This window comes from Lepidochelys kempii, unplaced genomic scaffold (genome assembly GCF_965140265.1).
Source record: "Lepidochelys kempii isolate rLepKem1 unplaced genomic scaffold, rLepKem1.hap2 scaffold_59, whole genome shotgun sequence".
Taxonomy (NCBI): domain Eukaryota; kingdom Metazoa; phylum Chordata; order Testudines; family Cheloniidae; genus Lepidochelys; species Lepidochelys kempii.
In genome coordinates, this window is record NW_027333640.1 from 206,014 (window position 1) to 232,600 (window position 26,587).

The window sequence follows — 26,587 nt, forward strand, 5'->3', positions numbered from 1 at the left end:
GCCATACCTTAAGAGGCTATATATTGTCTAACTCAGAAAGGTTTGTACAACACCGAATGTTTGGCAAGCCAAATCAAATGATCTGGCAGGGTGGATGTGGCCCCCATTTGCCAATGCCTGTTTTAGGCCTTTTCTAAAGCTAAACAATTCTGCACACATTTTTCAGCAATGGTGCAGCTGCTCCAACATACGAATTGGGAGAGGGTTCAGGTGTGTTTCTACTGTCATGTCACAAAAATCTTCTCAGGGTTTTTTCACTACTGTCATGCTCTAAGCCCTGTCTACATTAACACGCACATCATTGCTATCTTCAGTACAACTCTACATTTGCCAGAGAATAGGTACGTTTTCCAGTGTAGTGATAGCCATATAGATATATCAGTGGGGGGAAGAACTGGAACATGACCCACATAACCAAGTGATTTAGGTGCTGGGCTGACAGACCTGGATAGTGAACTCCTCATCACAGAGCAGACAGCATGGGCAGTGGTAGGGAAGCTTCTCCATAGTCCCCTCCCCAACTTGCCCCACTCTGAACTGGAGGAACCCAACTCCTGTTGGGAAAGTTATTTAGCCTCCCTGGCTCAGTCATGGCTTTTCTGCTAAGATAGTCAAGAAGGATGTAACAGAAGTGAGGATTGTTATGATCTAGACACTTGTCCATTAAGAACTGGACTGAGACCAATTTATTTCACATATGCCACTAGACAGGCTATAAAGATTTTTGGTCACTATCAGATCAGATCTGCACTGGAGACCCACCCCTCTCATGGCCACTATCTTTCCTCTCTAAGCCATCCAGATTCCCAACTAGATCTCATTCAACACACACAGTTTATGGCATAATGCACAGTTCCCATTTTAATGCTAAAATCTCTGGCAGATAACACATGTAATACAAGCCAGTTGCCTCTCAGATGCTTAGGAGAATTTGCATGGACACAGAATGAATGAAACTCAAGCCTTCAAGGACTCCTGCTGCTTCAGGATCATGAAGCACTACAGCTAAAGGTTTCAGAGTAACAGCCGTGTTAGTCTGTATTCGCAAAAAGAAAAGGAGTACTTGTGGCACCATAGAGACTAACCAATTTATTTGAGCATGAGCTTTCGTGAGCTACAGCTCACTTCATCGGATGCATCCGATGAAGTGAGCTGTAGCTCACGAAAGCTCATGCTCAAATAAATTGGTTAGTCTCTAAGGTGCCACAAGTACTCCTTTTCTTTTTACAGGTAAAGGGTTGCTTATGGAATAATAGAGCATTAAAACAATCTAACATTAACAGCAGAAGTTACGTTAGAACTCCATTAGCCCAAGAGTTCCCAAAGTGAGTTTACAGAGCCGAAGGAGTCTAATATTTTCTCACCAATGTGCTCCTCAATGAAGCTTTTGTCATCACAGCTTGATATATGACGGCTGATCTCAGCTCTGGGAACCTGATGGCGGGCATTAAAGGGGCATGTGGCTAGCTGCTTTGCAATTTCAGGGTGGTTCTAGAGAAACAGAAAAAGCATGTGCTATCTCACTGAATTCATCCAAACCCTTGTGTTTTCTAATCACTAGTGAAGGGTTTGTGCAATCTGCATCCTGAAATAGGTTGAAAAAATTAAAACAAGGAAAGTCAAACTTAGTTCAGGTCCTGAGCACAAAAGCAGTGGAAAAACAGCAAAGCATATGCATCCTTTATGATACAGCCTATGTTTGTTTATTTTCACATTTAAACTACGCCCTGCATTTATCTGATTGAAGATCAGCCCCAGAAGAAGCACAGTGAAACTGTTGCAGTGTCATCACTGGCATGGTTCAGTGCACAGATGAAATTGCCCTAAAAACCCTACATGGGGAGTAAGTGCTTTGAAACCCTAAATAATTCAGCCACTTTATTTTTAAATTAAGTAAGAGACAAACTAGAGAACAAGAAGAAAATCCAGGAAAGTGTGAATGATGGAGGCAACCTAGTGACAGAGGATGTGGAAAAAGCTAATGTACTTTTTTTGCCTCTGTCTTCACGAACAAGGTCAGCTCCCAGACTACTGCACTGGGCAGCACAGCATGTGGAGGAGGTGACCAGCCCTCTGTGGAGAAAGAAGTGGTTCGGGACTATTTAGAAAAGCTGGGCGAGCACAAGTCCATGGGGCTGGATATGCTGCATCCGAGAATGCTGAAGGAGTTGGCGGATATGACTGCAGAGCCATTGGCCATTCTCTTTGAAAACTCATGGCGATCGGGGGAGGCCCCAGACGACTGGAAAAAGGCTAATGTAGTGCCCATCTTTAAAAAAGGGAAGAAGGAGGATCCTGGGAACTACAGGCCAGTCAGCCTCACCTCAGTCCCTGGAAAAATCATGGAGCAGGTCCTCAAGGAATCAATTCTGAAGCACTTAGAGGAGAGGAAAGTGATCAGGAACAGTCAGCATGGATTCACCAAGGGCAAGTCATGCCTGACTAATCTAATTGCCTTCTATGACGAGATAACTGGTTCTGTGGATGAAGGGAAAGCAGTGGACGTGTTATTCCTTGTCTTTAGCAAAGCTTTTGACATGGTCTCCCACAGTATTCTTGCCAGCAAGTTAAAGAAGTATGGGCTGGATGAATGAACTATAAGGTGGATAGAAAGCTGGTTAGATTGTCGGGCTCAACGGGTAGCGATCAATGACTCTATGTCTAGTTGGCAGCCAGTATCAAGTGGAGTGCCCCAAGGGTCGGTCCTGGGGCTGGTTTTGTTCAGTATCTTCATTAATGATCTGGAGGATGGTGTGGATTGCACACTCAGAAAGTTTGCAGATGACACTAAACTGGGAGGAGTGGTAGATACGCTGGAGGGCAGGGATAGGATACAGAGGGACCTAGACAAGTTGGAGCATTGGGCCAAAAGAAATCTGATGAGGTTCAACAAGGACAAGTGCAGAGTCCTGCACTTAGGACAGAAGAATCCCATGCACCTAGTCCCCAGACTAGGGACCGAATGGCTCGGCAGCAGTTCTGCAGAAAAGGACCTAGGGGTGACAGTGGACAAGAAGCTGGATATGAGTCAACAGTGTGCCCTTGTTGCCAAGAAGGCCAATGGCATTTTGGGATTTGTAAGTAGGGGCATTGCCAGCAGAGCTAGGGACGTGTTCGTTCCCCTCTACTCGACATTGGTGAGGCCTCATCTGGAGTACTGTGTCCAGTTTTGGGCCCCACTCTACAAGAAGGATGTGAAAAAATTGGAAAACGTCCAGCAGAGGGCAACAAGAATGATGAGGGGACTGGAACACATGACTTATGAGGAGAAACTGAGGGAACAGGGATTGTTTAGTCTGTGGAAGAGAAGGAAGAGGGGGGGGATTTGATAGCTGCTTTCAACTACCTGAAAGGGGGTTCCAAAGAGGATGGATCTAGACTGTTCTCAGTGGTACCAGATGACAGAACGAGGAGTAATGGTCTCAAGTTGCAGTGGGGGAGGTTTAGGTTGGATATTAGGAAAAACTTTGTCACTAGGAGGGTGGTGAAGCCCTGGAATGGGTTACCTAGGGAGGTGGTGGAATCTCCTTCCTTAGAGGTTTTTAAGGTCAGGCTTGACAAAGCCCTGGCTGGGATGATTTAGTTGGGGATTGGTCCTGCTTTGAGCAGGGGGTTGGACTAAATGACCTCCTGAGGTCCCTTCCAACCCCGATATTCTATGATAAGTCTCTGCCTGCGCTAGAGCTTAAGTCTTTGCAGTTAATTTAACCCTTCTGAAACAGGAGGGAAGTTACTCAATGTTCCAGCTGAGGCCACGTCTATATTGGGAGCATTTTGCCAGTACAGGTAAACTAGTGTGGACATAGAAGAGCACTACTGTCCCCCACTTAATGAAGAGCCTTTACCCTTAGAAAAGAGCAAGAATACAAAGAGGACGAACCCACTGCTCAGGCTTGCTCTGCATGGCTTTTCTATCACTATAGCGATGTTGGCTAGGGGTGTGATTCCTAACCAATACAATCATACCAGGACATCATCTTAACACGTGGATGCAGTTATACCGATATAAGTGTGCTTATACCTGTACAACTAATATACACTAGCACTGGAGAGCTTAAAATAAGATACTAGACTGAGAGGACAAAAGAAAGGAGCAGATTCTCCTCTTAAATATACAGCATTCTCGCCCAGGATAGAAGACTGAGAAGAGGGACTTGCAGACAGATGTACACTGAATAGAGTTATTAGCAATATAAAAAAAAGATGGCTTAGCAGCTCTCCTGCTCTGATTGCAAAGTAAAGATTTAACTGCAACATCAGATCGCTTCTGCTTTGGCCAGCCAGAAGGCATCCGTATAACACTGGCTGCATTTGCTCCATGGCCTGTATTGGGAAGTAAATACCCTGGTCCCATGAGTGAACTGTTGGAAGAGAATAGGATCCCATCACTGAGCTAGGTATTCTGAAGAACCTGTTTCGCCTTTCTTCAGGGTAAATGCACTGATCTGAAGGGCATTACTAAATATGAACGGGATGCTTTTACGAAGTGGTAAATGGATGAGCGATATAAATATGAAATAAAGACGGCTTCTTCCAGCCTAATAGCAAGTGAATGCATCCTTCTAGCAAAAGGCAGCACAGCGTACTGAGCTCACCATGCATTAGCATTTACAAAAATATGATTTCCCAAGTGCATTAGAGACCTTAACATCCCATCCTACCTTCCTGCACTTTATAAGATGATAGGGAAACCGACAGGCCCTGATTTGATGATATTTATCATAGGGACATTGTATTAACCTCTCTGGATCCAAAGCATCAACTGGAAGAGAAGGAATAAAAAGACAAAAGAAAACATTCTGTAAAACAAGATCTAAGTTCATCATCAACACAATTAACAAGAGTGGAAACATACTAGCTACTGGAGCTGCCCTCTAACGGGGTTAAGCCATCAATTTTTAATAGCCGAGACAAAAATGCAAAACTGCTAAGTTGGCACTCACTGTGTGTACCCAACCAAATTCACTTCGGATTTTGGGTGAGTGGAATATTAAATTAAAAATTGAGGAGGGATAGCTCAGTGGTTTGAGCACTGGCCTGCTAAACCCAGGGTTGTGAGTTCAATCCTTGAGGGGGCCATTTAGGGATCTGGGGCAAAAATTGGGGATTGGTCCTGCTTTGAGCAGGGGGTTGGACTAGATGACCTCCTGAGGTCCCTTCCAACCCTGATATTCTATGAAAGCGCAATCAGTAGTGCAGAGTGGCCAGTACATATGAATGACTATACTTATGCAGAACAGTGAGCTGGAAATAAACATTACTATAAAAACCCTTGAAGCTACCAAATTAGTTAGTTGTACAGCAGTGACATGCTAAGGATTGGCAGAAGCACGGCATTCTGAAGTAAATCCTTTTGCATTTACCTTCATACTCCAAGGCCATCTCTGCTGGATTAAGAAAAAAATCAAACTCAAACAAACATGTCTGGAGTTAAGGAATGCAATTTGCAGTACAGTGCACTTGGCCCTGTAAAGTGCAGAGGTTGGCAGGTGCTTAAGAGCCCAACACTCACTGAACATAGTGAGGGGCTAAGTCACAGGCACTTTTTGAAAGCGTTCCCTCCTAGTCCATACTATGACCCAGAGACAGGCACGAATCACCTTAATCACTTAACAGTTACACAGAAGGGACAAGGTAGGGGAGGACCAACTTCTGATAGTGAGACACACAAGCTTTCAAGCATTCATAGACCTCTTCTTCAGGATTCAGTTTGTGTCCGTGCAGCAGCTTTCTTGCCATCACAAATGTGTCTCCCCTCACACCTTCCATGCTATTTATACACGTTTGTATCAGTGTACAGAGGGCATGCACAGAAAGGAACATGGACCAACGGACAGTGGGAGGTTTTCTAGATAGCTGGAAGTAAGGAGGATGGGCCAGATTCATTACATAAATCAGTGTTTTTCAACCTTTTTGATACCAGGGACCAGCTGAGAATCATAGAATATCAGGGTTGGAAGGGACCTCAGGAGGTCATCTAGTCCAACCCCCTGCTCAAAGCAACACCAACACCAACTAAATCATCCAAGCCAAGGCTTTGTCAAGCCGGGTCTTAAAAACCTCTAAGGATGGAGTTTCCACCATCTCCCTAGGTAACCCATTCCAGTGCTTCACCACCCTCCTAGTGAAATAGTGTTTCCTAATATCCAACCTAGACCTCCCCCAACTGCAACTTGAGACCATTGCTTCTTGTTCTGTCATCTGCCACCACTGAAACAGCCTTGCTCTATCCTCTTTGGAACCCCCCTTCAGGTAGTTAAAGGCTGCTATCAAATTCCCCCTCACTCTTCACTTCTGCAGACTAAATAACCCCAGTTCCCCCAGCCTCTCCTTGTAAGTCATGTGCCCCAGCTCCTTAATAATTTTCGTTGCCCTCCGCTGGACTCCCTCCAATTTGTCCACATCCCTTCTGTAGTGGGGGACCAAAACTGGACGCAACACTCCAGGTGTGGCCTCACCAGTGCCAAATGGAGGGGAATAACCACTTCTCTAGATCTGCTGGCAATGCTCCTACTAATACAGCCCAATATACCATTGGCCTTCTTGGCAACAAGGGCACACTGCTGACTCCTATCCAGCTTCTCATCCACTGTAATCCTCAGGTCCTTCCCATGCACTGTAGCAGTGCATGGGATTTCCTTCCTTCCTTCCTTCCTAAGTGCAGAACTCTGCACTTGTCCTTGTTGAACCTTATCAGATTTCTTTTGGCCCAATCCTCCAATTTGTCTAGGTCACTCTGGACCCTTCCCTACCTTCCAGCGTATCTACTTCTCCTCCCAGTTTAGTGTCATCTGCAAACTTGCTGAGGGTGCAATTAATCCCATCATCCAGACCATTAATAAAGATGTTGAACAAAACCAGCCCCAGGACTGACCCCTGGGGCACTCCGCTTGATACCAGCTGCCAACTAGACATGGAGCCATTGATCACTACCCGTTGAGCCCGACAATCTAGCCAGCTTTCTATCCACCTTATAGTCCATTCATCCAATCCACACTACTTTAACTTGCTGGCAACAATACTGTGGGAGACCGTATCAAAAGTTTTGCTAAAGTCAAGATATATCACATGCACTGCTTTCCCCATATCTACAGAACCAGTTATCTCATCATGGAAGGCAATCAGGTTGGTCAGGTATCACTTGCCCTTGGTGAATCCAAAGCTTGCAGCCTTTCTAAACAGTGTCAGGGAGATCTGAGAGACAGGCCATTGAGAAAGACTGACACAGGTACTTAGGACAAATGGCTACTTGTGACGAAGTGGAAAATGTCCTAGTGTTTGCATGAATACTGTGCGCGCCTCAGTTTCCCCTATGTGTTGCACAAGTATCTAGGTGGTGGGATAAGGGTGTGTGACCTTTGCAGATACCCTGAGAGGGAAGGTACAAGTGCCGTCTAGCTCCCTGGGCCCAGACAATAGTTGTATCCTGGCAACTGATTGCCGGGCCCCATCCTCTGCAAGAGCCAGTTGGAGGAATTGGAGAACAAAGGGAGGTGGAGGCCAGGTGACCGGTTTGCCTGAGGAACAGCATACAAGATGGAGGAGGGGCAACTGGGTGTGACTGCAGGTGGACTGCTGGAGGCTGGTCAGACTCCTGGTTTGGGACTCAGGAGGAGAGACCCATGGCTCTGGGTCTGCTCAAGTTGAACTTTACTGTAACTTCCTGCTTTCTGTGCTAACAAGATTCTGCTCTATGCTGTGTTCCAAACGACTAATAAACCCTTCTGTTTTACACCGCTGGCTGAGAGTCACTCCTGACTGCTGAAGTCGGGGGTGCATGGCCCCTTTGGAGGGCATGTAAGGTTTCCCCAGGTGTCCTATTCAGGTGGCTCACTGCAGGGAGCTTATGGCGTACGACAGGGATGCTGAATGCTCTGAGCTGAAGCCCAGGAGGCTTGTCCTAGTGCGAGTGTGTCCCAAGGGGTAGTCACACTGCAAGAGGGGCCCCACTGGTCTGGGGGCTAGTCTTCACCAGACTCACTGCAGCTGCGCTAAGGTAGGGCAGTAGTGTAAATGCACTATGAAGACCAGAGAGCGCTTTCCTGTCAGCATAATTACTCTACCTCAGGGAAAGGTGGAAGCTATGACAGAATGAGAGTGTTTTCCACTGACTTAGTGCTGGTGTGGACAGCTCAGGGGGGTGGCTTTTTCATATCCGTGACAGACATAAGTGACAACAACTTAAGCGGAAGCGGAGACAAGCCCTGAACTTCATTCAATGGTTCCAGAGCACCAAGCCCGTGCATCCATGAACTACTATAGGGTGGAAAAAAGTCCTCAATGCATCAAACCAACACCATGGAGAGGGCAGCACCCTTACCTGACCATGGTACTAATTAGGGCTGTCGATTAATTACAGTTAACTCACGCGATTAACTCAAAAAAAATTATTAAAAAAATGAATCACACAGTTACATTTCAATTGGTATTCTATTGTGTGTGTGTATTAAACATTTTCAGATGTTTTCTACATTTTCAAATATATTGATTTCAATTACAACACAGAATACAAAATGTACAGTGCTCACTCTATTCTATTACAAATATTTGCACTGTAAAAATGATAAACAAAAGAAATCCCATTTTTCAATTCACTTCATACAAGTACTGAAGTGCAATCTCTTTATCGTGAAAGTGCAACTTACAAATATAGATTTTTTTGTTACATAACTGCACCCAAAAACAAACCAATGTAAAACTTTAGACCTTACAAGTCTACTCACTCCTACTTCTTGTTCAGTCAATCACGGAGAGAAACAAGTCTGTTGACATTTATGGGAGATATGCTGCCCACTACTTATTCACAATGTCACTTGAAAGTGAGAACAGGCGTTTGTATGGCACTTTTGTAGCCGGCATTGCAAGGTATTTACATGCCAGAGATGCTGAACATTCGTATGCCCCTTCCTGCCTCGGCCACTGTTCCAGAGGACGTGCTTCCATGCGGATGACACTTGTTAAAAAAAATAATGGGTTAAATAATGTGTGACTGAACTCCTTGGGGGAGAGCGGTGCGCCCCCTGCACTGTTTCACCGCACGCTGCCACAGATTTCCTGTTATAGCAGTCGCGGATGATGACCCAGCACAGGTTGTTCATTTTAAGAACACTTTCACTGCAGATCTGACCAAACACAAAGAAGGTACCAATCTGAGATTTCTAAAGATAGCTCCAGTACTCGACCCAAGGTTTAAGAATCTGAAGTACCTTCCAAAATCTGAGAGGGACGAGGTGTGGAGCATGCTTTCAGAAGTCTTAAAAGAGCAATACTCCAATGTTGAAACTACAGATCTAAACCACCAAAAGAGAAAAGCAAACTTCTGCTGGTGGCATCTAACTCAGATGATGAAAGTGAACATGTGTTGGGCCACACTGCTTTGGATCGTTATTGAGCAGAACTCATCAGCATGGACACATTATCTCCTGCAAATGTAAACAAACTTGTTTGTCTTAGCAATTGGCTGAACAAGAAGTAAGACTGAGTGTACTTGTAGGCTCTAAAGTTTTACATTGTTTTGTTTGAGAATGCAATTTTTTTGTACATAATTCTATATTTGCGAGTTCAACTTTCATGATAAAGAGATTGCACTATATTACTTGTATTAGGTCAAGTGAAAAACACTATTTCTTTGGTTTTTTTGTAGAGCATAAATATTTGTCATAAAAAAGAAATGTAAGTGAGCACTGTACACTTTGTATTCTGTGTTGTAATTGAAATAAATATATTTGAAAATGTAGAAAACATCCACAAATGTTTAAATGGTATTTTATTATTTTTAAGTGCGCGATTACATTTTTTAATTGCTTGACAGCCCTAGTACTAACAGGATATTAATCATGTTGCGTCTGTAGCAAAACGCATTTTGGAGCCAGCCACTGGTAATAAAGTCAATTATGAATTATGGCAAGGACAGGGCCTTAATAAGAACAGTCACTTCACTGGGATGATCCCCAGGAAATTGATTTAGGCCCTGGCTGCACAAGACATGACTGTAGCTTTATAACCAGTTTGTACCCCACAAAGCAAATTTGATCTGCTAGTTGGATCCTCCATTTCTCCAGACCACAGACATGCTGCAGCTGGGGGACATAGTCCACTAGGTCAATGTGGGAACCCACAAACCATGATGCACACTGTGGAGGACTGCAAAATGGCAACTTCCTGGTGGTCTTCATGCCTTGAACATCAGTGATAAGAACGCTGCGACTTGGCCGGATTGCATACACTAAATAAATAAAACAAATCACACATAGCTGCATTTATGCCCCCACTCCAGCCTTCCTGGTTCACAAAGGTTGGGTCATGATGTAGAGTATCTGCACCCAATACACTGCCTAGAAGCATTTGTCTCAGAACACCCAGTCCCGGACCCAACAACTACATATTACCCAGCCAGTCTCACACCCACCTTGAAAAACCTAGGTATTGTTTCTTGCTGTGATATTGACCCACATTATCCTTTATTGCCTCTAAACTTTGTGTGGTTTTGAATTGCAAGACCACCACTGCACCTGGTTTTGGGTCCCAGAATGAAAGAAGTTGTGAACTGCTGCTCTAATACACAGAAGCATATATTCACCAAACTTAATGCCTATAGCGGAAAGTTACTCTACTTCCTCCTTTCACCAAGTTTAAGATATTTTCATACTTGCAAAGATCTAAGCTGTCTCTCACTGTATCTTTGCAGGATACATGAATAGAAATATAGAATTGTAGGACTGGAAGGGACCTCGAGAGGTCATCTAGTCCAGTTCCCTGCATGAATATTAGAAGCCAGCAAAGAAACACTTACCAGAGTTGCCTTCTAAATCCATTTTACTGCTGCTGAAAGAACTGAAGCTTTGTTGGAGGACTCTTTGAGCCAGTCTCTGAGTGTCACTCTCCTCCTAAAAATATCAACCCTACAGACGAAAAATGAGGAGCTTCACAGATTTCTAAGGCCAGAAGAGACAATTATGATAATCTAGGAGTGGTTTTTAACCTGTCACCTGCAGACCCCTGGGGGTCCACAGATTATGTCAAGGATTTCCAAAGGGGTCCTGCACCTCCATTCAAAATTTTTTAGGAGTCCTCAAATGAAAAAAAGTTGAAAACTACTGATCTAGGCTGACCTTCTGTAGAACACAAGGCATAGGACTGCCATGAATTAATTCCCATTTGACCTAGAGCAGATCTTTTTGAAATCAAAATTGGATGTCTTTCTAAAATTTGATGGAGAATCTACAACAGTTAGTAATTTTTCCAATGGTTAATTATCCTCACTGTTAAAAATAAACCTTATTTCCATTCTGCGTTTTTCTAGCTTCAACTTCCAGGCACTGGAAATAACTTTAAAGTCATTTCAATTTATTCATCACAGCTATTAAGTGTCAAAGATCAACTGCACTACAGCAAGTGGTAGACTTTATATCTACGCTGTACATGCATAGGATACAAGCTTATTCTTGGGGGCCCACGTATAATGTAGGGTACCGGGAACCACGTATTCTTGTGCTCCACAGAGAAAAGGTTTCCTCCAAGATGCTAAAATCCACAGATTTTTGTCTGAAACATCCTCTTTTCCCAATACATTTAAGAGGATTCAAAGAACCAGTTCCCAAGAAAAATTAAGCCATGTATTTGGGGAGCTCAGCTATCTTTTCTTATACACACTTAAAGTAATACTCCATCCTGAGCCCCTACACCTGCCTGAGAGGTCAACACTTTTACACCTACCTTGTGGCTCATGATCTGTATGAAGAACTTTGTTCCTGATGTTTTCGTTAAAACAAACAAACAAACAAAAAACGCAAAGAGTTAGATTCTCTCCTGTCTTCACTGCAATTCATACAATTTGAATGCATCGGTCATCTAAAAAAAATCCTTCCCCCCAAGATTATAAGTCTAAATAAGACAGAATTTAAAGGACTGCACAGTCTAGAGACAACCTGAATCTCAGATTTGGTTGCCCATCAGAAAATATGTTTGCTACCCCGCCGGCCCAGCCGGGGAAAGGGAGAGGGGGAGGGATGGGGAAGGGCTACCCGGCCGGGGGGAGGGGGAGGGAGAAGGAGGGGAGGGGGAAGGGCTACCTGGCCGGGGGGAGGGAAGAGGTTACCGGCCCCCGGGGAGGGGAGGCGAACCTGGCGGGAGGCATTACCCAGCAGACTTTGCGCCGAACCGGCGCATGGTCTCAGTGTGAAGGCGGCTCCTGGAGCTCCGGAGCAGGCACCGCGAAACTCCCGCGTCCCGCGCCGTGAGACCACAGCGAGGCGCTCACCACCCCCGCCTTGGGCACCACAACGAGGCTCCAACCCCCCGCCCCCCTTCAAGCACCACAGCGAGGCTCCAACCCCCTCCCCTCGGGCACCCCAGCGAGGCTCCAACCCCCCTCCCCTCCGGCACCCCAGCGAGGCTCCGACCCCCCTCCCCTCCGGCACCCCAGCGAGGCTGCTCAAGTCAGCCCGCCCGCGGAAGGGGCGGAGTGGGAGGGGCCTGAGCACTCGGCACTCGGCGCAGGGGTTAGCTGGCGCCCCCCAGGGTCGGGCTTGGATTGGAGCAGGCCGTGTTGGGAGGGCGGGGCGAATAGGGGGAGTGCGGCTAAGGGGCCATGGTGCAGGCTGGGACAGCAGTGGTGGCAGGGGATGGAGCGCAGCCTGGATGGTAGAGCAGTGCATGCTGGGACCGTGGGTCAGAGGTGGAGCGGTGCAGGCTGGGACAGCAGCTGAGGGGCAGGAGCAGTGCATGCTGGGAACGTGGGTCAGAGGTGGAGCGGTGCAGGCTGGGACAGCAGCTGAGGGGCAGGAGCAGTGCATGCTGGGACCGTGGGTCAGAGGTGGAGCGGTGCAGGCTGGGACAGCAGCTGAGGGGCAGGAGCAGTGCATGCTGGGAACGTGGGTCAGAGGTGGAGCGGTGCAGGCTGGGACAGCAGCTGAGGGGCAGGAGCAGTGCATGCTGGGACCGTGGGTCAGAGGTGGAGCGGTGCAGGCTGGGACAGCAGCTGAGGGGCAGGAGCAGTGCATGCTGGGACCGTGGGTCAGAGGTGGAGCGGTGCAGGCTGGGACAGCAGCTGAGGGGCAGGAGCAGTGCACGCTGGGAACGTGGGTCAGAGGTGGAGCGGTGCAGGCTGGGACAGCAGCTGAGGGGCAGGAGCAGTGTATTCTGGGAGTGCAACTTGAGGGTCTGGGAGCTGTGTATGCTTAGGGTTACCTCCTTTCTGATTGCACAAAACCAATAACCCTGGCCCTGGCCCTTCCCCTTCCCCCCCCCCCACTACATTTCCCCTCCCTCGGTGGCTCGCTCTCCCTCAGCCTCCATCACTTTGGCTGGGCTGGGGCAGGGGATTCGGGTATGAGAGGGGGTGAGGGCTCTAACTGGGGGTGCAGACTCTGGGGTGGGGCCAGAAATGAGGGGTTCAGGCAGGAGGGGGCTCTGGGCTGGGGTAGGGAGTTGGAGTGCGGGAGGAGGTGAGGGTTCCAGCTGGAATGCGGGCTCTGGGGTGGGGCTAGGGATGAGGGGTTTGGGGTGTAGGAGGGGGCTCCAGGCTAGGGGGTGGGGGCCGAGGGATTCAGAGTGTGGGAGGAGGCTGTGGGTTCAGGCAAGGGGTTGGGGTGTGGGAGAGAGTGAGGGCTGGGGCTGAAGTCTCTGGGGTGTGGCCGGGGATGAGGGGTTTGTGGTGCAGGAGGGGTTTGTGGTACAGAATCCGAAAAGGGCTACAACTTCCTGAGGGCAACCCTTGCCGGTAATTAGAAGGAAGGGAGAGAAACCAAGAGAATTCCAGGAGAGTTGTGTGACGCTCCCCAGGAGTTCCCAGGGTTACGAGGCACCTTACCGTCACGTGCCCTTCGAGTGAGGAAGTCTTGTCTGTGCCTGCTGTGGGTCAGTTCCCTGAAACTACCAGGCTCTGGCAAAACAAACCCTGCCACCCAGGCCTCCTCAGACCTCAGTCTCTTCGTACAGGTTAATGACAGGCACAAACCCACCACCGAGTCTTCTGACCATTCCGTATAGTGTCCAGCCCTTTATCCACTGAACTCCCACAGAATTGTCAGGCCTGCTGTTCCCAGTGGAACAGTACACACCAGTTTATTACTTCTACTTTAGACTCTATACTTGATACTTTATTCCTTATACTCTATACTGCAAAACACACAGCACTTAGATATATTTCTAGTGAAAACAAGAAGCGAGATTATCAAAGAGCAGAGAGTCCAGTGATCGTCAGTAAGAATGCAAGCCAAAAATGGTTACATGTAAAATGAAATCATAACCTGCTCCTAGAAACTAAACTTAACCAACAGGTTAACCTCCTGTCTAAAGATGTTTCTCACCCAAAGTTCTCAACCAAGCCTGAGCGCGACCCCTCTTTCATCAAGCAAACTCGCGGTCCATCTACTTCCTAAGCGAAAGATGTCCCCCAATTATACTAGAGCAAACCTTTGATGTGTACCCCAAAATTGGGTCCCCATCCCCTGTCTACTTCTTGCTACTTTTCTTTCTTTGAAGTTCTCACAGTCCTTCTCAACTGAATGTGAACCCTACATGCTTAATGCACATGTAAACAAACAGATGGATAAACATTTCTTGCCTGAAAGAAAACCATTTTGTCACCTTTCCTGGTGACTAGTCCCAAGACACAGATCCTAAGAATGTAATTTTCAATGCATATACATGACTCTTGACGCAGCATCTGTACATGCGTTTCACAATGATATTGATAACACGGGCTTTTATTTGAGACTCATGGGGCAACCTTTTAGTGAACTAGAATGTACATACCAGGCCCAGACTCTGATGCCTGGCAGGGCAGAAGTCTGGAACGGGCCTGGAACTGGGCCATGGAGTATTTCTAGCATGTTGAGGGTGGGGGGAGGCTCAGAAACAGAAAGGTTGAGAACCCCTGTTCTACACTTCTCTTTGCTGCTTCATCACCTGTTTCAGTGTTCCCTCCATCGCCCGGACTAGCAAACCTCTACACCAGCTTTTCCAAAAGGCTCTCCATTTGCATAGATATCAAGGAAATCCCTGATGAGCCCCCAGCTGTAACAGAGAGGGCTGTTGCACCCCCACATCCTCCACAAACACAGACCGCGTTGAGACTTTTTTGTGTCTAAGCACCAACATATAGTCTATTTAATCCCACTAGCAATACATAGCACCTTTATATTGTATCTCAACTTTCTAAACTCTTCTCCAAAAGTCGGGTGTGGGGGGGGTAAGGTGTTTCCACTCAGAGACCTCACTTTGTCAGGCTCTCCTAGCTTTTTGTCTTTCTGTTTCTCTTAGGGTGACCAGACAGCAAGCGTGAAAAATCAGGACGGGGGTGGGGGTGCGGGAATAGGCACCTGTATAAGATAAAGCCCCAAATATCAGGACATCTGGTCACCCAAGTTTCTTTCTCTGTCTGTTCCCCTCAAAGGGCTCCTGCCCATGTCCTTTTATACAGATTCCCTGTTAATGGAATGATTGGTTCCTTGACTCACTAGCCCCAATCTGACCTCGTAATCAGGTACACCTCTATCCAATTAGTCCTTCTGTGAGGAACCGAATTAGTAGGAATAGTGACCAGAGTGCTGACTCAGGTGCAAACCCTCAGCACTCTGTCACCTCATATCTGGAGATATGACCCCAAAATGTCCATTAGTGATCACCACACTCAATGCCCCCTGTTTTTGGGTCCTGATCATGTATCTTTTCCATATCACTGTACTCTCTTAGTGCCCATACTGCTTGCAGAAAGAGAAAAAGGACTGCAAATTTTTGTCCCTAGCAAATCTAGTCCTAGGAGATGTATGAGACTGAAACTTACCTCCCAGCATCAAGTCCTTCCAGGGACACTGGTGTCCAGGATATTGCCAATGGATGAACTGTCAATTGAACAGCAGACCTGAGAAGTAACCGCGGCTTCCTGACTTTCTGTTCAAGCTGTACCTTCCTCCTGATTGCTGCAGGTCTGTGCCTCTCTTTCCCCAGGCTTTTTATCAAAGCATTCGAGTCTGTGCTTTTCAAGGGTGGGAATGAGAGACTGGTGAGAGCGCTCAGGAAGCAGAGAACATGGATTCTTCTGGAAAACCCCAAGACTCACCAGGAGGAAGTGTGTCTGCTGGTGAGGTAAGAGATCTAGGAGGCATCATTTTATCCTTGGGAATCAGTAGCCAATGGAGTGGCTGAGAGGGAACCTCCCGTTTATAGCTTTGTGGGCGGGGGTGTCCTGGGTGGAAACACACAGCTCCCACTCCTAGATATCAGAGCTGTATGCTCAGAGCAGCTGAGCTTTTTTGAAGTGTGCAATCTAGCCCATGAGAGGTTTCTTTTGTCTTCCAGTCTTCTACTTAGATCTGGACTCATAACACCTAAGATCATACAGCGCCTCCTCCCCTGGGTGAATTCCCCCACAGAAAACCACCGAGTCACCAGCACAGCTTTCCTTGCCCAGGTAAGACACAGGGCTCTGAAGAGCAGTTTCACCATTAGATTGTTGTCTGCCTTTCTTTTGGGAGTTGTACAGTTCAGTGCATAGGAGTAATTGTCATTTTAGACAGTAGAATAGGTCCTCCTTTATATGGAAACCTCACCAGGAACTTCACGACACCTTTCTGAGTCCTTCTCTCTCTGTTGTTTTTATTGCCATAATTGCCTATACTAGCTACACAACCAGGTGCTGGCTGAGAGAGATACAGACAGAGTTTGGATGACTGGATCTCTTCTGCCAAGTCCTAGTGCTGATCCTAACCAACAGCTCCTGATTTTGGTTTCGCTCAGCAGATCTTCTGAATGAACCTAGTGTCCTAATACTACCAACCAAGCAACCCACAACTACATTCACGTCTATCTTAGGTTCCCATTACTCTAGTATCTGAGTACCTCCAAACTCTTTAATGTCTGTATCCCCACAACACCCCTGCGAGGTAGGGAAGCACTATTCTTCCTATTTTACAGGCAGGGAACTGATGCACAGAAGGGCTAAGTGACTTGCCCAAGGTCACACAGGAAGGCTTTGAGGGAGCAGGAAATGGAACCTGGGTCTCCTAAGTCCTAGGCTAGTGTGATACCTGCTGGAGCATCTTCCCTTTCCACAGCCTTCCTCCAACATCTGCATCATATTTCCCACTTACGGTAAGCAACTATCTTTGGGGCTCATCCGATTCTAAGAAAAACAACCTCTCTGTGCCTGTGATGGGCTGTACCTGGGCTTTGAGGCTCCTTACAAGAGGCCCCATGGTCCTACTACACCCTGCCCCAGGAAAAGAGCCCCCAATCTGGGTCTGTCTAGAGAGGCCTCATGAAAGCAGCCAATCCGAGCCCATCAGGCTCGGCTAAAAGGAGCTGAACTGCCTTAACAGGTCAGTTCCTGGCAGGAACTGGAGGGGCAAGAAAGGGTGCTGCTCTCTGGCCACAGAAATTCAGGGGACAGCCAGAGTTTGATTCTGGCAGCCTTTACTTAAGATGGGTTTACAGGAAGAGAGTCCCGAAGAACTTTAACCCTGAGGTGAGAGTGAAGCTAAAAGTGGCCGGTAGGAAGAAGCGACAATGAACTGAAATCAAGCAGTGCCTAGCTCCTGTTTAGCTCCAATGCTAAGGGAGAACTTAAACAAAGGGCAGAATGTAAAGGACCCAGAGTTGGGGCTGGAGACCCTAGTGAGGGCAATGGGACTGTTCTGGACTATCCAAGAAGGGGTTCATTTGGACTTTGGGACTTAGCCAGAGGCCTGAGCCACAGAAGACTCACTGAGGACGGCTGGCAGTGTGCACCAGGGGTGAGAAAAGGACTGTGATACCATACCCAGCCACTAAGAGGCTCTCAAGAGGTGAGTGGATCCCTATTCTAGTGCCCAAAAGGAAAGCTCCATGTTTTGTAGACCTTTCTCATTTGTGTGGAATACTAAAGTTACAGTGTATTATGTGCCAAGTATCAGAGGGGTAGCCATATTTGTCTGTATCCTCAAGACTGGGGCTGTAGGAGGACTCCTTGTTGTTTTTAGTGTATGACATGTCTGCTCAAATTCTATTCCCAATCTTACTGATCCTATTGGGGCTAATGGACAGGTTGATTTTCTTTCAGCTAATGAGTGATCCCATGCTCAGGGAGAAGAAGTTCCTTAAGCCAGTCTTACACATCTTGGAAGAAAGGTCACATGATAAGAACAGCATTGTCCGTCAGATGGCTGAAAGAGGCCTGGGAAATTTAGTCTATGGGGCACCTGAGAAGGTAAGAGAGAATACTGACTAGAATGCAGCATAACTAGAGAAACCAAGGGAAATAGTTCTTCGGAGTTTACAGAGGCTGCACACAATGCACTAGGCCAAATTCTGCTCTCTCACATACCCGAGTAACCTCTTTGCAGTCAATACAGAGCAAGCTGGATCCTTTGCTAAGCTGGGCATAAGCAAACAATCTGTGCACTTTAATATGACCATGTGTAAATGTCTATATCTAGGAACAAAAAATGCAGGCCATACTTACAGGATGAGAGACTTTATCCCAAGAAGCAATGATGCTGAAAACCACTTGAGTCATGGCAGATAATTGAACATAAGCTCCCAATGCAAAGTTGTGGCCAAAAGGGCTGAAATGATCCTTGGAGGCATAAAGAGAGGAATCTTGAATAAGAGTAAAGAAGTTCTTTTCCCTCTGAATATGACGCTCATGTGAGCACTGCTGGAACGCTGTGTCCAGATAAGATGTCCACAATTCAAGAAGGATGCTGATAAATTAGAGAGGATTCAGAGAAGAGTCACAAGAATTCTCAAAGGATTGGAAAAGATACCTCTAGTGATAGACTCAAGGAGCTCAATCTATTTAGCCTTACAAAGAGAAGGTTAAGGAGTGACTTGAGGACAGTCTATAACTACTCACATGGGGAACACATTTTGAGAATGGGTTCTTCCCATTAGCAAACAAAGGTATAAGAAGATTCAATGGGGGAAAATGAAGCTAGACTAATTCAGACTGGTAATAAGGCATTGATTTTTAATGATAATTTTAATTAACCATTGGAACAATTTACCAAGGGTTGTAGTGGATTTTCTGTCACTAGCAATTTTAAAATCAAGATTGGATGTTTTTCTAAAAGATACACTCTAGTCCCAACAGAGACTATTTTAGGGAAGTTCTATGTTATGCAGGAGGTCAGATCGGATAATCACAATGGTTCCTTTTGGCCTTGGAATCTAAGTAACTAGGAATCTAATAATAGGATGACACAGGTGTATTATGGCACCAGGTTTGGCTCATTGTAGCTCGAACCTGGTCTGAAATATAGCTATAGGTCTCCAGGGGGTGGGAGGGGGAGATGAAATTCCCACAGCTTCATAACTGCTAAAGAAAACTTATTAGAAGTGTGATCAGTGATGAGTGTTCTTTAATGTTGTATGTTTGTACAGGTGAAAAAGCACAAGAAGTTTCTTATGGTCATACTGATCAGGGCCTTAAATGACCCTTTCAGTTCTGAAGTCATTGGCGAGAGCATGAAAGCAGTGGCCAAAGTCCTGAAGGAGCTGAAAGAGAAGGACATAGGTTCTTCCTTCAGAGACCTCACCCAACAGATCCGGACCTACTTTGACAACATATGTGACCAGAACTCTCCAGCCCCACTTCAACCGATCTTGATTAGACTCCGTTTACTCCCTGGGCATTGCTCATGTCAGAGTGAAGAGATGTTTCGGCCCCAAGAAAGAGAGGTGTTTTACGGAGGAGAAGAACATTAGGAGGATGGGGATGACATCCCTGCTCCCACAGTCTCCCCCTTCTGTTCTTCTTTCTTGCCACTGAGAACCTCAAAGAAAGTCTGAATACTAGATTGGGTAGCTAGATAACCATGAAAAGGGGCTTCCAAGGTACAATAGAGAGTGTTGGGCCTGCTCTATACCATTTTTATGTGAGAGGGTTGGAATGATGATTCCGTTTTGCAGAGAATTTTGAGATTTCAAATTTTGGTTTTGTTCCTAGTTGTGGGACTCCCTCTCCCCAAACTTCAAAACTCTTTGTGAAACAGAATTACTATTCTCAACCGAGCTCTATTGAAAGCCTTGGGTCCGGGCAGTCTGCTCTCAGACTATCCCGGGGCTGGGAACCCAGGAAACTGTGGGAGCTAGAGGTGCCAGGGAGTTGCAAATTTGAGAGCCAGAGTCCCAGAAGCTGGGGGCCTGGAAGCCCACGATCCCAGTCAGCCTGCTAGATCGGCTTCCAAGGAGCTGGATGAGTGCACTGGCAAGACAGCAGGCAGGATACTAAGGACCCCTGCCTGACTTCTGGAGGAATTTCATCAAAATGGAACTGTCGCTAAAATAGCTTGATGAATCAGCAAATTCAAATCAAAAATTGGTTCATGAAAGTGTTTCCGACTAGCTGGAGTTGGAATCCCTCGACTTTAGCGTAGAAGAGATGGCTGTGCGAGGTACGTGATGTGATTGCCCCTTAGTTACTAACTTGTGGGGCTTTCCTGGCTGTAGGAGGATGATGCTCTTCGTTTATTGGCCTTTGTCCTATTTGGCATCCTGGCCTGCCTGACAAAAAGAAAATGGAAGGCCTATTTCGCCGACCAGGTTAGACAGAGCTGGGTCACACTTCTGCTGCACCTGCAAGACCCGAACCCCAGGGTTTCAGTGGTAAGACCGAGAGTGACTTATTGACTAAGCCAAAGGAATCTTCCTCCCAATGCCAGGGGAGCTCTGCTATTCCTGCCTGCTGTGGAGGCCCAAATTCTCCCCTCAGTTCATTGCCTTTCTGCTGAGTGAGTTTCCGCCAGGTTGGTCCATGGCTGCCTCACCAGAATCCAGGATAGGTCATGGGTCTGAGCCCAACAGCTCTCTATTCCTGTCTGTCTCTGCACCCCAGGCCCCTGCCTCCCCAGAACAGAAGAGAGACCTGGTGAAGCAGCTTTCATAGGTAGATCTGTTCCAAAAAGACATTGATGCTACCTCCAGGTTTCAGAGGAAGCTCTCCCCTCTATTAGTCATTCCTGCATGTTTTCTGCCAATTACATCCAGATGAATCCCTTTTTGTCCTGAAATAGATGAGCAGTCAAGCAGATGAGTTCCCTTTGAATGACCAAAGCACTCAGTAGGGAACCATTAAATGGTGTGACACTCTTTCTGTTTTTCAGGAATGCAGAGCTACGTTTCACCTCAGGGTCCCGTTTTTGGGACTGAAGAGGCTCCAAACTGCAATTAATGAACACCTTTGATGGCACAGCCGAGCTGAAGCCTGAAGAGCTCCAGGTGGACATTTGCAGACACCTTGTGAGTGAGCTGTTGAAGTGTCTGAGATTCTTGACTGGTGTGGCATGTGGTGGTGTAGAGGTGTGGGGGGATGTGTGATGGGTAATGGAAATAACGGGCAGAGTGGGATATATGACTGAGGGTGACGGGAAATGTAAATCTGCCACAGATCCCCATTTTTCCCACGTCCACCCAGTCACCTGTTCTTTCTCTGATTTACCTATGGCTTGTAAAAACATGTGCTGGCAGTCAAAGGGCACTTCTAGCCAGAGAGAGCTCATGTGTCACTGATTTCCTCTAGGCCAAAGAGAATGCCGAGCTGCTGGAGAACTTGTACAAAATCACCATCACGTACTTCTGTAGCAGCTGGGAAGAGATCCGGGCAGTTGCAGCCAAGTTAGCTGGTGAGAGATGATGCCCAGTGTCCCTTTTGGTATTCCCATTGAGGGGGAGAGAAAAAAATCCCACTGTGCAGCACTGAGCTGCCATTAATCTCTCTGTGCCTCAGCTTCCCATACATAAATGGGGATGTTAATATCCCTACCTCTCCAGTGTGGTGGTTGGAGGAAATCATGAGTTGCTATAAAGTGCTTCGGGATTGTTGCGGGGAAAGCATGGTGCAGTCATTTAGTCGTAGAGGCTGGGACACTGTCTCGTAGGGCATGTTTACACTTGGAGCTGGGGGTAAAATTCCCAGCTTGATGACACATACCCGCACTAGCCCTGAGTGCTAAAAATAGAGAGTAGCTGCGATGGCAGGAGCAACAGGAGGTTTAACCACCCCAAGTATGGAACCGTCTAAACCCCAAAGTCAATTCTCAAGGTGGCTAGCTCCTCCCACTGCTCGTGCTGCTTTAGCTACATTCTAATTTTAGCATGCGAGCGCTGTCCGAGCTAGTGTGGGCCTGTCCCATTGAACTGGGAGTGACCCTCCTAGCTCAAAGTGCAGACTGTTAGGGGGCTTATTCCTTCACCCACTCACTTCCCTGGTCCTTCTCGCATGAACAGAGAGCAACAATACCCGAAATCCAAAGGTGCAAACAATTCGATGTTTATTGGGGTGAACTTCCAGCAAGAATGATTCCAGTTTCCTTCCTTAGTATCCTCCTTCCCAGCTCTGACACCACAAAGCCTTACACCTGTGTCCCTGTTCCCATTCCTGCCCTTAGCCAAACATGATTCCAACTTCCTTACTCCCATTCCCTGTTCCCATTTCCCCCTTTAGCAAAACATGATTCCAATTTTCTTACCCCCATTCCCTGTTCCCATCTCCCCCTTTAGCAAAACATGATTCCAATTTTCTTACCCCCATTCCCATCTCACACACCCATATGCCCACCCCCACCCACACCCAGTCACTTCCTCATTGACTACAGATTATATAGTAAAACTTGAGTTCTGCTTAGCTATACCTTAACCAATCATTTTCCTGAAATTTAACTAACCAATCCTAACATATTGTAACATGATTATGTAACCAATTATATCCCACCACCTCAATTAGTTTACACCCAGCAAAATTAATTATACAGCAGACAGGAACAATCACAGAACCAGACAGAGATTACACAGACAAACAACAGCAAAGTGGGAACTATAATGGCAAAACAATACAGAAGTGAGGATTTCACATCCCAGCTATTGATAAGTGAGTTCTTGCCAGACAGGGTGCTATCAAACTAAGTTTCCTTTTACATTTTCTAGGCACTTCCCTTTCTCTGGAGGTGATAGGAGTACAATCCTGTCCTGATAGTGCCTAACAGCCCAATAGCACCTAATTTCAATGTGACTAGTTTGGAATGTGAGGATGTGACCGTTCGCTTCCCAGCTTATGGCTGCCTCTGCTGCTTAGCCAAAGGCCTTAGCCTAAGAACAGGGCCACAAACTGTCACAGTAAGAGAAGGCCCTTACACTGGCAGACAGTGGTTTTGATTCTTTCTTTTATACCTCTATCACTAGCCAAGTGATAAGAATACACCTAAATTCTTAGAGTATAGGCCTTTGCAGACAGGCCTGAATATCTATATCCTAACAGTAAACACATGACAGATCGTTCTCTGTTAATCGACCGTGAGGAGTTTCCACAGGGTTACACCTTGTTTGCCTTTGACCTGTCTCCTGACCAGGAATGCACCAATGACTATTCCCTGATTAAAACCGGGAACCAGAGAGCAGAAACACGTTTTGAGAAGGCTTTAACCATCACCGTCAATCTGATCGTGCATGGGGTTTTTGACAACATCATAGAGAGAAATCAGAGGAGAGACATTCTGTTTGACTATATGTAAACATGGACACCGTGCAGCTCTCGTGTCTTATCAATGTGCCTTATACGAAAAAGAATTTCTTAGATGCGTTCCCTTGCCATTGGCTCCCTGGCTACAAGCTGTCTCAGAGACCCCTAGGTTTGGTGGTCAACACGCATCCACACAACGAACCTGGTGAACACTGGCTTGCCTTGTGTCTGGCGGAGCGTAACGGTAGAGAGTTTTTAGACTCATACGGGCACCCCCCGAAGAGCATGTTGTTTCCTAAAAGCATTATGAAATTTTTAAACAAAAATGCCACAGGCATTGTGTTTCTCAATAGACAATTACAAGACCCCCGCTCTGTTACCTGCAGCTGTCACTGAGTGTTTTTCTTACATCATTGGAGTAAGGGTTTATCCTTTGACCGGATTTTAAAATTGTATTCTAACGACTTAGTGCAAAACGACCGGATGGTGATGAATTTTGTAAAAAATAAATTTTAAATTCTTGGGCATGCCTAGCTTTGCTCAAAATGTGTTTCAGCAAGCCCACACATGTGTATCTTGCAATGCTTTTTATAGCCATGTTATCCAATATTCTCAGGCATAACAGACAATGTTTTGTTTCACCTTAGAGACTAACCAATTTATTTGAGCATGAGCTTTCGTGAGCTACAGCTCACTTCATCGGATGCATACCGTGGAAACTGCAGCAGACTTTGTATACACACAGAGATCATAAAAAAATACCTCCTCCCACCCCAGTGTCCTGCTGGTAATAGCTTATCTAAAGTGATCATCAAGTCGGGCCATTTCCAGCACAAATCCAGGTTTTCTCACCCTCCACCCCCCCACACACAAACTCACTCGCCTGCTGGTAATAGCCCATCCAAAGTGACAACTCTCTACACAATGTGCATGATAATCAAGGTGGGCCATTTCCTGCACAAATCCAGGTTCTCTCACCCCCTCACCCCACTCCAAAAAACACACACACAAACTCACTATCCTGCTGGTAATAGCTCATCCAAAGTGACCACTCTCCCTACAATGTGCATGATAATCAAGGTGGGCCATTTCCAGCACAAATCCAGGTTTTCTCACCCCCCCACCCCCATACACACACAAACTCACTCTCCTGCTGGTAATAGCTCATCCAAAGTGACCACTCTCCCTACAATGTGCATGGTAATCAAAGTGGGCCATGTCCAGCACAAATCCAGGCTTTCTCACCCACCCCCCCTTTTTCTTTTTTTTCCCCGGGGACACACACACACACACAAACTCACTCTCCTGCTCTAGCTCACGCAAGCTCATGCTCAAATAAATTGGTTAGTCTCTAAGGTGCCACAAGTACTCCTTTTCTTTTTGCGAATACAGACTAACACGGCTGTTACTCTGAAACCAATGTTTTGTTTGGCATTATCCAACACATTTTTTATAAAGTAACTTTTCCCACTGTTGCTAGGCCCCGCGAGAATTGCAGAAAAGGGGTGTTTCCACCTCGTATCCATTTTACAAGCCGTAGGGCAGGGTTTTAAACCCTTCTCCTAGGACCCTCTTGTTGTAAATGACTTTCTGTCTTTTCTTAAGGGTTTTTGTCTCCATTTACCACTGATTTTTGTTCCTTACGATAGAGGGCTGCTGCACCTCTCTCTTTTTTGAGGTGTTTTCTCGCAGGCCCGTGTAATAGTCCAGGACTAGATCTTTCAAACTGTCAAAGTTGATCTTTTGACAGTTTGCCAAGTTCAGGGTAATACCTTTGACTTTCATACAGGCCTTTCCTCCTGACAGCTTATACCTGTATGTTTTCGGGTCTGCCGACACAAACTTGGTGATGTGTTGATCTGGCAGGATCTCGCTTGTGAGGGAATTTAAAAACAGTTTAGCGATTTGGCGTTTAGCAGGGTTAAACCTGATTTCGTGTTGGCACAAACACATGCCTTCTTTCTGGTAGAAATCGTTCATGTACTTATTTTGTTTTTCTTCGTCTGTGCACCAACTGGGATACCCGGAAGCCTCTTGTTTCTGGCGGAGGTATCATTTGATATACTCTGAAAAGAGTTCATCAGATTTTTCATTAAAATGCCAGATTTCATATATTTTAGCCACTTCACTATGGCCGCGTTCAATTCCACCGTTCAGATCTCAGATTTGGCTGCCCATCAGAAAATATGTTTGCTACCCCGCCGGCAAGTTGTCACTTCAGTACCATGATGTCCTTTTGCTCTGAAACGTGACTGGCTAAAAATGGCATCTCCTTAGTTGGCCTGCTCTGTGTGTGTGTATTGGAATCAGAGCTGTGACGGTCGTGACAAAAATGAGAAGGGGGAGGATTTGTTGCATTTTGCTCATCTTAACTCTGCAGAGCCAGCCCAGCTACAGGAGGGAGAGCTCAGGTCTATTCTGCATCATCATTGTTATTATTTGTTTGTATTAGCATAGTGCCCAGGAGCCCTAGTCATGGACAAAGATCTGTTGTGCTAGGCACTGTACAGTGATTAAACAAATGCAACATTAACAGAAAGAAAAGGAGTACTTGTGGCACCTTAGAGACTAACCAATTTATTTGAGCATAAGCAGAATTAATATCATATTGCCTCTATATAAATCCACACTACATCCATATCTTGAATACTGTGTGCAGATGTGGTCTCCCCATCTCAAAAAGATATCTTGGAAATGGAAAAGATACAGAAAGGGGCATCAAAAATGATTAGGGGTATGGAACAGCTTCCTTATAAGAAGAGAGAAGACTGGGACTTTTCAGCTTGGAAAAGAGATGACTAAGGGGGTGAAAGTAACTAAGGAAGTGTTATTTCTGCTTCTCCTAACACAAGAACTAGAGGTCATCAAATGAAATTAATAGGCAACAGGTTTAAAACAAACAAAAGGAAGTATTTCTTCACACAATGCACAGTCAACCTGTGGAACTCCTTGCCAGAGGAAGTTGTGAAAGCCAAGACTATAACAGGGTTTAAAAAAGAACTAGATAAGTTCATGAATTAGTCAGGATGAGCAGGGATGCAAAACCAAGCTCTGAAGTGTACCTAGGCTCTGTTTGCCAGAAGCTGGGAATGGGCCAACACTAGTTAAGGAAGAATTCTAGGCTACCCTGAGCTGTATGGTTATGACACTATC

General features: G+C 46.2%; 1 protein-coding gene across 10 annotated transcripts in view; it reads right to left on the minus strand.

Annotated features, from left to right (window-relative positions):
* LOC140904655 (gametocyte-specific factor 1-like) overlaps positions 1-12,253 on the minus strand; it is a 29,011-nt gene extending 16,758 nt beyond the window's left edge. For 2 of the 10 annotated variants that reach the window (XR_012156552.1, XM_073327092.1), the window contains exons 1-4: positions 12,140-12,253; positions 11,716-11,750; positions 4,662-4,762; positions 1,365-1,491 (exon numbers count right to left, since the gene is read on the minus strand). Coding sequence is in view for 9 of the 10 variants with exons in the window: in XM_073327092.1 (XP_073183193.1) it covers positions 1,365-1,491; positions 4,662-4,762; positions 11,716-11,750; positions 12,140-12,168 (292 nt within the window). In the remaining variant the exon portion in view is untranslated. Of the gene's footprint in view, positions 1-1,364; positions 1,492-4,661; positions 4,763-10,792; positions 10,935-11,715; positions 12,029-12,071; positions 12,087-12,122 lie in introns of those variants that run through there. The other 8 variants (XM_073327088.1, XM_073327089.1, XM_073327091.1 and 5 more) reach the window with 8 other exon arrangements.
* Positions 12,254-26,587: the final 14,334 nt, after the last annotated feature.